The sequence below is a fragment of the Rhinoderma darwinii genome, chromosome 2 (assembly GCF_050947455.1).
Source record: "Rhinoderma darwinii isolate aRhiDar2 chromosome 2, aRhiDar2.hap1, whole genome shotgun sequence".
Classification (NCBI taxonomy): Eukaryota; Metazoa; Chordata; class Amphibia; order Anura; family Rhinodermatidae; genus Rhinoderma; species Rhinoderma darwinii.
In genome coordinates, this window is record NC_134688.1 from 56,347,938 (window position 1) to 56,362,663 (window position 14,726).

At 47.8% G+C, this 14,726-nt stretch overlaps 1 protein-coding gene across 1 annotated transcript in view; it reads right to left on the minus strand.

Annotated features, from left to right (window-relative positions):
* The window catches only part of ATP8A2 (ATPase phospholipid transporting 8A2), an 861,270-nt gene extending 846,927 nt beyond the window's left edge, over window positions 1–14,343 (minus strand). The window contains exon 1 of the mRNA XM_075851660.1: window positions 14,223–14,343. Within this exon, the coding sequence (XP_075707775.1) occupies window positions 14,223–14,265 (43 nt within the window). The 5' untranslated portion in view covers window positions 14,266–14,343. The remainder of the gene's footprint in view (window positions 1–14,222) is intronic.
* Window positions 14,344–14,726: the final 383 nt, after the last annotated feature.

The following is a 14,726-nucleotide window of genomic DNA, read 5'->3' on the forward strand; positions in this document are numbered from 1 at the left end:
TGAAAAAAACTAAAATTGGCTGCGACTCCAAGGGGTTAAGTTAGTTTGTCCAACAAATACAGAGTCACACTTGCAATAAGCAATAATTAGAACAATATCAGACAAAGAAAAATAAACAGGAAAAGAAAGAGTAAATAATGGATCTCTGCGGCTTATTATAATTTCCAAATTGTGGACTATTGATATTGTGGCTTTCCATAATAAAACAAGTTATAAACAAGGTCACTATGGCCATGAATAATCATAATTTAAGCACCATGCACATGACCGTAAAAAAACTCCATAATTGCGGACCCGCCCGGTTCTATTGGCTGCGGACACCTTTCTGTAGCGCTACGGATAGGTGTCCGTGCCGTAGAAACATGCCGGGAATTATGGAGCATGTCCTACTTTTCGAATTTTACGGGCCGTGCTCCCATACTTTGTATGGAAGCACAGCACGAAAATGCGGCCCGCGGGCATCGGCGGCCGGCCGTGCCCGCAATCGAGGGTCATGATTACGGGCACGGCCGTATGCATGAGACCTTAGAGAGTGCAGCTAAGGCCCTATTCACACGACAGGGATTCCCGGCCGTGTGATGGCCGTTTTTTGAACGGCCATCACACGGCCGCAGTGGGAACAATAGACCCCAAATGGGGCTACTCACCGGGCCGTCAAAAGATGGAGCATGTCCTATTTTCGGCCGTTCTCCCGGCCGCACGGCTCCCATAGAAGTCTATGGGGCCGTGTAAAGCACGGCTTTCACTCGGATGTGCATTCTGCTGCTCGTTCGCGCTCTTCTTCTCACAGTGCAAAACGCATGTGAGGAGGAGGAGTGTAATGGCAGGAAGGAGGTGAAGGGAACAAGTGAGCCCTAATCTACCCACCGCCCTGTCCCTGCCTACTTGCAACGACCCGCCCTAGGCGACGGGGTACAACTTGGCGGCGGTCCCTACGCTGTCTAAGTGCAAGGGAGTACAAACAGGGAACACGCAAGGGAAGGGGCAGTAGGCCACGGAACGCCGCGAGGAAACGGAGCGGTGAATGAGCCAGTCAGGATCAGGATGTAGTGGAGTATACCAACGAGAGCACGGAGCAGGAAGCAAGCCAGGGGCAAAGCAAAGCAGGATAAGCGGAACTGAAGCTAGGCAGAAGCACGGCAGAAGCAGGCTGGAGCAAGGCAGCAGTGGGGCCAGGAATCCAAGAAGAATAACAAGCACTGAGGAAGAGAACACGGCAGGTATAAATGGACAGGGGGCGGAGCTAACTCCGACTGACCAGGCCGCGATAGGCTCTCCCACTCCTGAGCCTGCCACCCTGGTTGGTGGGAGCCGGTGTCAGTCTAAGAGGTCTGGCCTCAGGTGTCGACTGATTAATCCCGGGAGTATACACAGACGTAGTACCTGGCAGATCCTTTACAGTACTCCCCCTTTTATGAGGGGCCACCGGACCCTTACTAAGAGGACCCGGTTTAGTGGGGAAGAGAAGGTGGAACCTCCTGATCAATACCCCAGCGTGAACATCTCGAGCAGGTACCCAAGTCCTCTCCTCCGGCCCGTATCCTCTCCAATGGACCAGGTACTGGAGGGAGCCCTGGATCATCCTACTGTCCATAATCTTGGCCACCTCGAATTCCACCCCCTCAGGGGTGAGAACGGGAACAGGAGGTTTCCTCGAGGGGGACCAGGACGGGGAGCAGCGTTTAAGGAGGGAGGCATGGAAGACGTCATGTATACGAAAGGATGGGGGCAGCTCCAGACGGAAGGATACAGGGTTGAGGACTTCAATGACCTTATAAGGTCCAATAAATCGGGGAGCAAACTTCCTGGACGGGACCTTAAGGCGCAAGTTCCTGGACGACAACCAGACCAGATCCCCGACGACAAACCGGGGGTTAGCAGAACGTCTACTATCAGCCTGAATCTTTTGTACGCTCTGGGACGCCTCTAGGTTCTTCTGAACCTGGGCCCAGACTGTGCACAGTTCCCGATGAACGTCCTCTACCTCGGGATTATTGGAACAACCAGGAGAAACGGAGGAGAACCTTAGGTTAAACCCGAAATTACAGAAAAACGGGGAGACCCCTGACGAGTTACTGACCCGGTTATTCAGGGAAAATTCGGCGAGGGGAAGGAATGAGACCCAATCAAATTGACAGTCAGAGATGAAACACCTTAAATATTGTTCCAGGGATTGGTTAGTCCTTTCCGTTTGGCCATTAGTTTCGGGAGGGAAGGCGGAGGAGAAGGACAGATCAATCTCCAACTTTTTACAAAAAGCTCTGCAAAATAAGGAAACAAATTGTACCCCTCTGTCAGAAACGATATTGACTGGGGCCCCATGGAGACGCAGAATGTGTTTAACAAACAAAGAAGCTAACGTCTTGGTGTTAGGTAGTTTCTTAAGGGGCACAAAGTGGCACATCTTGCTGAAGCGGTCTACTACCACCCACACCACCGACTTGCCCTGAGATGGAGGCAAATCGGTGATAAAGTCCATGGAGATATGGGTCCAAGGTCTCTGGGGAATGGGCAAGGAACGTATTAAGCCCGCAGGTCGGGAGCTAGGGGTCTTGGACCTAGCACAAACCTCACAAGCGGCGACGTAAGCCCTAACGTCTTTAGGCAACCCAGGCCACCAATAGTTTCTGGTAATGAGGTGTTTGGTACCCAAGATGCCAGGATGACCAGATAGTGCGGAGTCATGGTTTTCCCTGAGTACCCTTAGCCGGTATATCAGGGGGACAAACAGTTTGTCCCCAGGGAGGTTCCCGGGAGCTGAACCTTGATCAGCCGCGATGTCAGAAGCTAAATCAGAATCAGTGGCAGAAACGATTATACCAGGGGGTAAAATACAAGCAGGATCCTTCTCGGGAGGAGGATTGGCCATGAAACTACGTGACAGTGCATCAGCCTTAATATTTTTGGACCCAGCCCTATAGGTAACCAAGAAATTAAATCTGGTAAAGAATAGTGCCCAACGAGCTTGTCTAGGATTAAGCCTCCGGGCAGATTCTAGGAAAACCAGATTCTTGTGGTCAGTAAGGACCGTTACCTGGTGTCTGGCCCCCTCCAGGAAGTGACGCCACTCTTCAAAAGCCCATTTAATGGCTAGAAGTTTGCGGTTGCCAATATCATAGTTACTCTCCGTGGGTGAAAACTTCCTAGAGAAGTAAGCACAGGGGCGGAGATGGGTGAGGGAGCTGGTACCCTGGGACAAGACGGCCCCCACTCCCACCTCGGATGCGTCAACCTCCACAATAAATGGCTCCCTTTGGTTGGGATGAACCAGCACGGGGGCCGAGATAAAGCACTTCTTGAGGGTCTCAAAAGCCTGGACGGCCTCAGGGGGCCAATGGAGGATATCAGCACCCTTGCGAGTAAGGTCCGTAAGAGGCTTAGCGACAACCGAGAAGTTGGCAATAAATCTCCTGTAATACTTAGCGAACCCCAAAAAACACTGTAGCGCCTTCAGGGAGGCAGGTTGGACCCATTCCGCCACAGCCTGAACCTTGGCAGGGTCCATGCGGAATTCATGAGGAGTGAGGATTTGACCTAAAAATGGTATCTCCTGTACCCCAAACACATTTTTCGGTCTTCGCAAACAGATTATTTTCCCGGAGGACCTGGAGGACCTTCCTGACATGCTCCACGTGGGAGGATCAGTCCTTGGAAAACACCAGTATGTCATCAAGGTACACTACAAGAAAATTACCCAGGTAATCTCTCAGAATTTCATTAATAAAATTCTGGAAGACGGCAGGGGCATTACACAACTCAAAGGGCATGACCAGGTATTCAAAATGACCTTCGGGTGTGTTGAACGCAGTTTTCCACTCATCCCCCTTTTTGATGCGGATAAGGTTATATGCCCCCCGTAGATCGAACTTAGAAAACCATTGGGCCCCCTGAACCTGATTAAAAAGATCCGGAATCAAAGGAAGGGGATACTGGTTCCTTACGGTGACCTTATTCAGGTTCCGATAATCAATGCACGGCCTAAAACCACCATCCTTCTTCCCCACGAAGAAGAAGCCAGCACATACAGGAGAAGTCGAGGGGCGAATGAAACCCTTGGCCAGGCATTCTTGGATATACTCCCTCATAGCTTCACGTTCAGGACATGAAAGATTAAATATCCTACCCTTAGGAAGCTTGGCACCAGGCACCAAATCGATGGCGCAATCGTAATCTCTATGAGGGGGCAACACCTCGGAGGCCTCCTTAGAAAACACATCAGCGAAGTCCTGAACAAACTCAGGAAGCATGTTTACCTCCTCCCGGGGAGGAATAGAGTTAACCGAAAGACATGACATCAGGCATTCACTACCCCATTTGGTGAGATCCCCAGTATTCCAATCAAACGTGGGATTATGCAGCTGCAACCAGGGAAGACCTAATGCCAGATCGGACGATAATCCCTGCATCACCAGTACAGAGCACTGCTCCAAATGCATGGAGCCAACAAGGAGTTCAAAAACAGGAGTATGCTGAGTAAAATAACCATTAGCAAGAGGAGTGGAGTCGATACCCACTACCTGGATAGGATAAGGCAAATCAATAAAAGGCATTTTTAGAGACATAGCAAATTCCACAGACATGATATTAGCAGATGAGCCAGAATCCACGAAGGCACTGCCAGTGGCAGACCGGCCAGCAAACGAGACCTGAAAGTGAAGCAAAATCTTATTGCGTTTCATATTAACGGGAAATACCTGTGCGCCCAAGTGACCTCCCCGATGATCACTTAGGCGCGGAAGTTTTCCGGCTGTTTATTCTTGCGCCTGGGACAGGTGTTCAGTAGATGCTTGTCGTCCCCACAATAGAAGCAGAGACCATTCTTCCTGCGAAACTCTCTACGTTGTCGAGGGGACATGGAGGCCCCGAGTTGCATAGGTACCTCCGAGTCCTCCGTGGAAGAGCGAGGAGACGGGACCTCGGGGGGAATCGCAGGGAAGTCAGAGGGGAAAACATTGAAACGATCAAGCTGACGTTCCCTGAGACGTCGGTCAAGTCGTACTGCTAGGGCCATAACCTGGTCTAGGGAGTCAGAAGAGGGGTAGCTAACCAGCAGATCCTTCAGGGCGTCAGATAATCCTAACCTAAACTGGCACCTTAGGGCCGGGTCGTTCACCGAGAAGCTACGCACCACTTTCTAAAATCAGAACAGTATTCCTCAACAGGTCTCCTACCCTGACGTAAGGTCACCAGCTGACTCTCGGCTAAGGCAGTCCTGTCAGTCTCGTCGTAAATGAGTCCGAGGGCAGAGAAAAAAACGATCAACGGAGGAAAGTTCAGGGGCGTCAGGAGCCAAGGAGAAGGCCCACTCTTGGGGCCCTTCCTGGAGTCGGGATATAATGATACCCACCCGCTGGTTCTCGGAACCTGAGGAGTGAGGTTTTAGGCGGAAATAAAGTCTGCAACTCTCCCGGAAGGAGAGAAAAGTCTTACGGTCCCCTGAGAACCGGTCAGGTAACTTGAGGTCGGGTTCTAGAGGTGAGGTGAGGGGTACTACTAAGGCAGCGTCAGCCTGGTTGACCCTCTGAGCCAGGGCCTGGACCTGTAGGGAGAGGCCCTGCATCTGCTGGGTCAGGGTCTCAAGTTGGTCCATGATAGCGTCAGCGTAGGAGAAATGGTAGACTAGGTATGGGCTTGTTATTATGTAATGGCAGGAAGGAGGTGAAGGGAACAAGTGAGCCCTAATCTACCCACCGCCCTGTCCCTGCCTACTTGCAACGACCCGCCCTAAGCGACGGGATACAACTGGGCGGCGGTCCCTACGCTGTCTAAGTGCAAGGGAGTACAAACAGGGAACACGCAAGGGAAGGGGCAGTAGGCCACGGAACGCCGCGAGGAAACGGAGCGGTGAATGAGCCAGTCAGGATCAGGATGTAATGGAGTATACCAACGAGAGCACGGAGCAGGAAGCAAGCCAGGGGCAAAGCAAAGCAGGATAAGCAGAACTGAAGCTAGGCAGAAGCACGGCAGAAGCAGGCTGGAGCAAGGCAGCAGTGGGGCCAGGAATCCAAGAAGAATAACAAGCACTGAGGAAGAGAACACGGCAGGTATAAATGGACAGGGGGCGGAGCTAACTCCGACTGACCAGGCCGCGATAGGCTCTCCCACTCCTGAGCATGCCACCCTGGTTGGTGGGAGCCGGTGTCAGTCTAAGAGGTCTGGCCTCAGGTGTCGACTGATTAATCCCGGGAGTATACACAGACGTAGTACCTGGCAGATCCTTTACAAGGAGGGTATTTTTTCATATCCCCGGCCACAGTGTTACCGAAGCTTTGGCCGGGGATTCTGCTCCAAGAGAAGTTCCTAACTTCACTGTCTATATATGGACAGTCACGCCAGGGACGTCTCCTGGTGCAGTCCCCTACTCCTGAAACGGAATCCCCGGCGCTGTGGCTAGTGTTTCCACTCCAGGAAAAGTACCTGACTTCACTGTACATATATGGCGCTGTGGCCGGTGATTCCGATACAGGAGAAGTCCCTGACTTCACTCTCCATATATGGACATTGAAGTCAGACTTCTCCTGCAACGGTCCCCTACAGTGGCGCTATCTACAGAAAGGTAGGTTGGTGCCATCTATGGGGGGGTGATATGTAAAATGGGGCTGTGTAGCACTACCTACAGGGGGGCTGTGTGGCATTACCTACAGGGGGCTATGTGGCATTACCTACAGGGGGCTGTGTGCACTACCTACAGCGGGCTGTGTGGCACTACCTACAGGGGGCTGTGTGGCATTACCTACAGGGGGCTGTGTGGCACTACCTACAGGGGGGCTGTGTGGCACTATCTACAGGGGGGCTGTGTGGCACTACCTGTAAGGGGGCTGTGTGGCACTACCTGCAAGGGGGGGCTGTGTGGCACTACCTGCAAGGGGGGCTGTGTGGCACTACCTACAGGGGGGCTGTGTGGCACTCCCTACATGGGGGGCCTTGGCAGTATCTACAGAGGGCAGTGTGTGGCATTATCTACAGAGGGAATTGTGTGGCAAAAAATGTACAAATGAAATTAATCCATTTTTAAAATGGACAGGGAGAAAAACGATGCAAAACGGGTCAAAATCGGCAGTTAAAAATGGATACACGGCCCGGAATGGAACAGATGCAAAACAGCCGAGAAAAACGGACAAAAACTTCCGTTTTTATCGTCTGACACTCGGACCCTGTCGTGTGAATAGTGCCTAATAGGATTCAAGAACAAATTACCAAGAAACGTAAGATTTAGAATTAAAGTTTGAAGAGAATATACCTTACACCTCCCAATAAAGTACCTCCTATTTACAGCAATCTATATGATCATTATAATCATCCTACTAGTCTTATCACAGAACCTAAAGCTTATGAAAACGGAATAACATTCAAAGAACGATATATGGCACATTGTCAAGTTCATCTTTCCTTCTTCATAAGCAATGTAGCTTGTACACCGTCACCATGAGCATTTTTTCCAAAAACGTGTCAAACATCGCTGCATAAAAATGCATAAAAAAAACGTGTTTATTTCCGTCTCCCATTGATTTCAATGGGGTTCTTGAGGCGGAAAACGCCTCAAGATAGGGCACGTCTCTTCTTTTTTCCACAAGAGGTTTTTTATTTTGCTCGTGAGAAAAAACGCTTTCCCCACCCATTGAAATCAATTGGAGTCAATTTCGGCCGTTTCTTGCCACGGTTTCCGTGGCAAATAAACTCTGTGTGAACAGGGCCTAAGGCCCTGTGCACATGGATTTTTTTGCAGGCTGGAAATTCTGCCTCAAAATTCTATCTGGAATTTTAAGGCAGATAATCTGCCTGCATGCCATTTGACGCGTTTTTCGCCCGCGGCCATTGAGCGCCGCGGGCAAAAACTCCACGAAAAATGCTTTCTCTGCCTCCCATTGATGTCAATGGGAGGTCAAAAACATAAATGCCCGAAGATAGGGCATGTCGCTTCTTTTTCCCGCGAGACGGTTTTTCCGCTCACGGGGAAAAACGCCTCCGCCTCCCATTGAAATCAATGGGAGGCATTTTCGGACATTTTTTGGCACGGTTTCCGCAATCAAAAAACGTGTAGAAAAGCTCAGTGTGAACAGGGCCTTAAGGTGATATTACATGGCCAGACATGGCCCGTGTAAATGAGCGCCGATCAGCGAGACAGCTCCTTGATCGGCGCTCGTTTGCTCCTTTCACAAAGAGCTAGTATGGGGACGATCGCTGGTTACTACGATTGCAAGTCCTCATAATTTCTATCATGTCGGCAGCACGTCTCCCTGTTTACACAGTGAGATGTGCTGCTGACAATGATAATAGTTTCGGCACTTAAAAAGATACAATCAGCCGATGAACGAGCGTTTGCTCGTTCATCGGCTGATCATTTACACAGGGCAATTATTGGGAACAAGCCTTCTGTGAACGCTCATTTGCCCGATAATTGGTCGGTGTAAAAGGGCCCTTACCCTCTGCCAATGATATGGGTTTGACTCTTGTACCAAGTAATGCTATGACCTCCCTAGTGCCACTAGTGCACAATACTGTAGTATTTGCAGCTTTTGAAAATCTGCATACTCTGATTTCCGTGCAGAAAAAGTTTTACGCAGTGTGTGGACGAGCTTTCTCCAACTCTCATCCACATGGCTTGTACTGTAATTCGCTGCAGATTTTCTGTGAGCAAATTCACACAGAAAATCTGCAGTATGAAATGTAAAATACTTTTGTGTCAAAAAAGACAAAAGTATAATAGGTATGATACCTTTATTGGCTAACCATAAAAGTTCTATATGCAAGCTTTCAGAGCACAGAGGCCCCTTCTTCAGGCAGTTTACAAATGAATGACTTAGAAAAAAGCACAACATTTAGATGTTACACAAAGACAATTAGTACATGAGGTGATACATCATTAAGATAAGCCGGGGCAATAAAACTGAGGTTATAGGGGTGATGACTTAGGAGTTAAGGCATCTGGAGTCAGTCTGATGGGGGACGTGACGTGTGTCCATGTAGTGGCTCATAAGGTGTACTGTACTTCGAGAAAATCTGCAGCAATTCTGTGCCATGTGCTGGGGGCCTCAATGGATTTCAGAATAACTTTTTGTGTTATTACCATAATGGATTTGGATCTCTGTGTTTTTTTATAAATGGAAAGGGCCTAAGGCACCATGTAATTAGGCACCATGTTCCCATTGGCTCGAGATGTACAAATGTAGCCATCTTTATCTTGATTTTTAACACATTAAATACACAATGGCAAGAAACTTTGACTTGGCTTTTTAACAGGGTTTTGTTGTGTGATATCATGCTGCAGCAAGTTATCACAGTCAAGATAAACTTGGCTACATCTGTACACCCAGTACTCATGGTGCTAAATACTGGAGGGACATATAAGCTTCCAGGTTCTACAGACCTGGAGGGCCACTTGCCAATTTATTACCCCATATCAACTTTTATATAGTTGATATGTAGCTGAGTGCCCGGCACCTTCGGCTGTGATCAACGCTCCTTGTAGATGTTCCATATGAGCCATCTTCAGCCTAAGGCCTGATTCACACGAGCGCTGCGCATCTCGGACGTGAAAAACTGCAGTTTTTCACGTCCGAGGTGCATCCGTGCTCAGCGCTGCGGGACGCGATGTCACGCATCCACCATAGTTGAGAGTCTATGGAGGGATACGTGATGCGTGAAAAGATAGGACATGTCCTATTTTCTCATGGACCCTTCACACGGTCCGTTGAAACAACGGCTGTGTGAACGGCCACATTGAATTACATAAGTCCGTGGGACGGCCACTGTTTCAACGGCCGCCCTATGGACGTTTAATACGTTTATGTGAATCAGGCCTTACAAGGAGAGCCGATCACAGCCGAAGGTGCCAGGTGCTCAACTGACCTCTTCTGCACCTTTGCTTCAAGGATGGTGGGAACTTCAGCACCGGGACCCCCACCGTTTAAAACTTCTGATATGTCTGTGATTGTTTTTTTTTATACATGAAGCCTATTGCGTCTTTAGAATAGCCTACAAATCACCATAGTTTTAATGGTAGAGAATGACACTGCTCTAGTTGGCATCACCCGAGCTTAGTCAGCAGTAGTGTTGATCTGACAGGTGAGCTAAGCTGCTGAGCGTGCCTGTGTCATCCTCATGTAGATTACATCTTCGGAGCATTAAGTTACGCAGCAAAGATATTGATCGTCTTCTAAAAGGTGACAGTTATGACGCCTTTTTTGTCTAAGAAACGTATACACAATACAGATGTTTGTTCATAAATACAACAATATAAACCGCCTACACAAGTATGTGTTTAAGCATTACATATGCCATAATACGATTTAGATGTGTTCATGACCTTCAATAGAAAAAATAAATGGCCATAAATAGGTTTTATAGGAGTATAACGAGCCGCTAGTCAAATCCGTCAGGTCAGCAGGACTGACGGCTTCAGTGATAGCGGAATCCAACTGTTATCGATCACATCTAAGTTCATGAACTATCTCCAAACTATCTCCATTTATTGCATATAATACACCTGGCACGCGCAAGTAATGGTGCGGACACATCTCCTGTGTCCGCACCATCACTGCCACTTACTATTACAACGGTTCATGCTAACTACCTTGCTACCGTGACATAATAGTATGTCGCAGAGTGGGAAGGGGATAAACAACTTTGGACAACCCCTACTTGTTAGAAAAGGTACCTAGACAGTCAGCAGATCACTTGGTGTCCTCCAGCTGGGACCCCCAGTAATCTGTCGGGAATCTTGGCAGTAAGTGTTATAATACACTTGCAGCACCACCACAGGGGATTTTAACTCTTTATCAACATTTACTGTACGTCATATTCAGTGGGGAGAGTATGGAGCAGTTTCACGGACTGATCCCGCTCCATATGCCACGGGTGTCGGGTGTAACACAGCAAACACCACCTTAGTGCAAGGGTCGGGATCAGAGATAAATAGTACCCAAGCAGTTTAACCACCCAGACGCCTTGGTCAATAGCGACTGCGGCATCTAAGCCATTAGAAAAAGCGAGGCCCCTTCTGTCATGTTATCGCCTTCCACGGTGAGGCAATTGCGGGATGACAATGTTGTCATGGTAGCCTGGGGGCCTAATAAAGGCACCCAGGTCTGCCATTTTGGTGCTCATATTAAGCCCTCCCAGAGCCGGTAAAAATACATTGCAATACATCAGTATTGTACCAACAAACTAATGATTGCTTATTTAAGTCTTCCAGGGAAACAAATGTTTTTTTAAAAAAAATAGTTAAAGTTTTTAGCAATGTACTAAAACTTAAATATATTAAAAGTTAAAGAGGCTCTGTCACCAGATCATAAGTGTCCTCTCTCCTACATAATCTGATTGGCGCTGTAATGTAGATAACAGCAGTGGTTTTTATTTTGAAAAACGATCATTTTTTAGCAAGTTATGAGCTAGTTTAGATTTATGCTAATGAGTTTCTCAATGGACAACTGGGCGTGTTTTTACTTTTTACCAACTGGGTGTTGTACAGAGGAGTGTATGAGGCTGACCAATCAGTGACCAATCAGTGACCAATCAGTCTCATTATGTAATGGCAGGGGATAGGGAGACGGACAAGTGAGCCCTAATCTACCCGCCACTCTGTCCCTGCCTACTTGCAACGACCCGCCCTAGGCGACGGGGTACAACTGGGCGGCGGTCCCTGTGCTCAGTAAGTGCACGACAAACATACAAAGGAACACAAGCAAGGAAAAGGGGCCGTTGCCCACGGCATCACCGTGAGCAACCAGAGTGGTGAACGAGCCGAGTCAAGCCAGGAGTGTGCGAGGTACAAAACGAAAAGCAGAAGAGTAGTCGGTAAGCCAGGGTCTGTATGGAGCAGGATCAAAAATAGCAGGAGCTGTAGCTGGGCCAGGAAACCACAAGGAAAGAATCACAAGCACCGAGGGACAGGAAGTGCAGGCTTAAATAGACCGAGGGCGGGAGCTAGCTGAGTCTGGCCAGGTTACGATAGGCTCTCCCACTCCTAAGCCTGCCAGCCTGAATGGTGGAAGCAGGAGTCAGTCTCAGGGATGTATTCTCAGGTGCTGACTGATTAGTTCTGGGAGTTAACCCCGAAGCTGTGCCTGGCAGATCCTTTACACATACACTTCTCATTGTTCCAGCCCAGCTTCTTTCACTGCACAATCACACTATGCTGTGGATCATGCTGTGTTGGAACAATGAGAAGTGTATGAGGCTGATTGGACACTGATTGGTCAGCGTCATAAACTCCTCTGTACAACACCTAGTTGGTAAAAAGTAAAAACACGCCCAGTTGTCCATTGAGAAACTCATTAGCATAAATCTAAACTAGCTCATAACTTGCTCAAAAATGATCGTTTTTCTAAATAAAAACCACTGCTGTTATCTACATTACAGCGCCGATCAGATTGCTCCGTGTGCCCTGTTCATATGGATGCGCGGCTGCATGCTTTTCGCGCAGCCGCCATCTTTATGACACTCCGTTTGGATATTTGTAAACAGAAAAGCACGTGGTGCTTTTCTGTTTACATTCATGCTTTTACTGTTATTGCACGAATAACGCCTGTCCCACGGAAGTGCTTCCATGGGGCATGCGTGATTTTCACGCACCCTTTGACTTCAATTGGTGCGTGATGCGCGAAAAACGCGGACACATAGAACATGTCGAGAGTTTTACGCAGCGGACTAACGCTGCGCAAACCACACGGACTGTCTGCACTGCCCCATAGACTTCTCTAGGTCCGCGCGAGCTGCGTGAAAACCACGCGGCCGGCACGGACGCAAAACACGTTCGTCTGAATCCGCCCTAAAGTGATGTAAAAAATAAACATAATTGGTATCGCTACATCCGTAAACATCCAAACTATTACAATATAACATTATTTATCCCAAGGGGTGAACGCCGTGAAAACCAAACCAAACCAGATTTGCTGTTTTTTGGTCAATTTAGCTCCAAAAAACAGTGATCAAAAAGTCGCATGTACACCAAAATGGTAACAATAAAAAACGACAACTTGCCCCACAAAAAAAAGTCCTCATACTGCTCCATTGATGGAAAAATAAAAAAGTTCTATGTCTCAGAATATGGAGATACAAAAAGTTGTAGTTTTAGAATCACAGATGATCGCCGTAAAAACGAAACCCCTGAAAAAAATTGAGAAATCGCTGTTTTTTCTATTCCACAAAGAATTTTATTTCTATATTCAGTACATTATATGGTGCCCTTCAAAACTACAAATCATCAAACAACCCTCATACGTCTATGTCGATGGAAAAATAAGAAAGCTAGGACTTTTGGAAGACAGGAAGAAAAAAACGAAAATGAAAACTGGCTGTGGCGTTGGCGGCAAGGCTTAACCATTACACAGTGCTCATTCACATTAATGGGTTGTCCTCCAGAGCGAGAAACGCTTTTCGTAACTGGTTTCCACTCTGGTCAAGAAATAAAGATCCTAAACATAGACCCCTTCTATAAACTCAGAATTCCCCAAAAGGATATATAAAAATGGGTTTTCTAAACGTAACAACCCTTTTAATTATAAGGGAGACTGCACAATAGTGTATTCACACATTGCGGTGAAATTGCGGGTTCTTGCGTGAATACGCTTTAAGGGTTTCTACCTATTTGCCCTGTTCACATGGTTGTGGTGCTGTTTGGGGGTCTCTGCTGCTGCGCTGTTGTGTCTGTGGGGGCATGTGGCCCAGAGTCAGCACTTTTGAATTAGACACGATTCCATCAAAACAATTCCCTCGGCTGACAGGGCAGCACCTGGTATAGCTACTGGTATACAGTCATGTGTTACCCCTATACAATTACAGAACAGATGAGTCAGTGCTTCCTGGCTGAAAGTGATCGTGTACTATAGGAAATAGGAGCATGGAGGATGACAGACGTATGCAGCACCTCCTGCTAATCACATATAGCAATAATAATCACCTGTATTTATATAGTGCCAACATATTCCGCAGCACTTTACAATCAGGGAAGCAGTAAACATACAAAATGACAAACACTGTTAACAAAGACGGAAACATCTACGAACAATGAAACGGGGAGAGGGTACAATGACCCGTAATGGTTTGTTTTACATATGTTAAACATTTGACAATTTATGGAGATCATAATGCAAGTGCCCGCAGCAGAGCCTGCAGCAACATGCAGCGTAAACATTGCAACCGGATGGCAGAGGATGGCATTATGCTAACAACACGCCTCCTTCTGCTCAACCAACCCCCCTCTCCACTAAGGAGCCACTTACCCCCCGAGGAGTGGATCTTCTTTGATTTCCTCTGCAAGGACATTTTTCGACAGCACAGGATATGTGATTATACAGAAAACCTGGCTGCAGCAGGCTGCTAATTCATCCCCTGCCACAGCTCACTGACAGGAGGGAGGGGGCACAGGAAGTCACGCTGCCTGCCAGGGCTAATAGCTTTATACTCACAGCACAGGTATTACCATTCACAGGACTGCAGAGCTAAATACATGATTGTTGTTTTTATGTTTTTTTTTTTGGTGCAACCGGGAAATTGTGTAATTGTGGAAAGCTTTCCCTTCGAAGCTGTTTTACCACAGCCTGTAGCCTAGAAAAGCAGACTCACAACCTACAGTCTACAGAAGTATACAGTAGAGTACTATACAGGTCTTATAGCAATTAGCAGACTTAGGCCTCATTGACACGAGCGTATCGGATTAATGCGCTTGAAAAACGAGCTTGAATCTGGTCCGTGTGTGTTACGTTATTGATCAGTGTGCTTTGCGA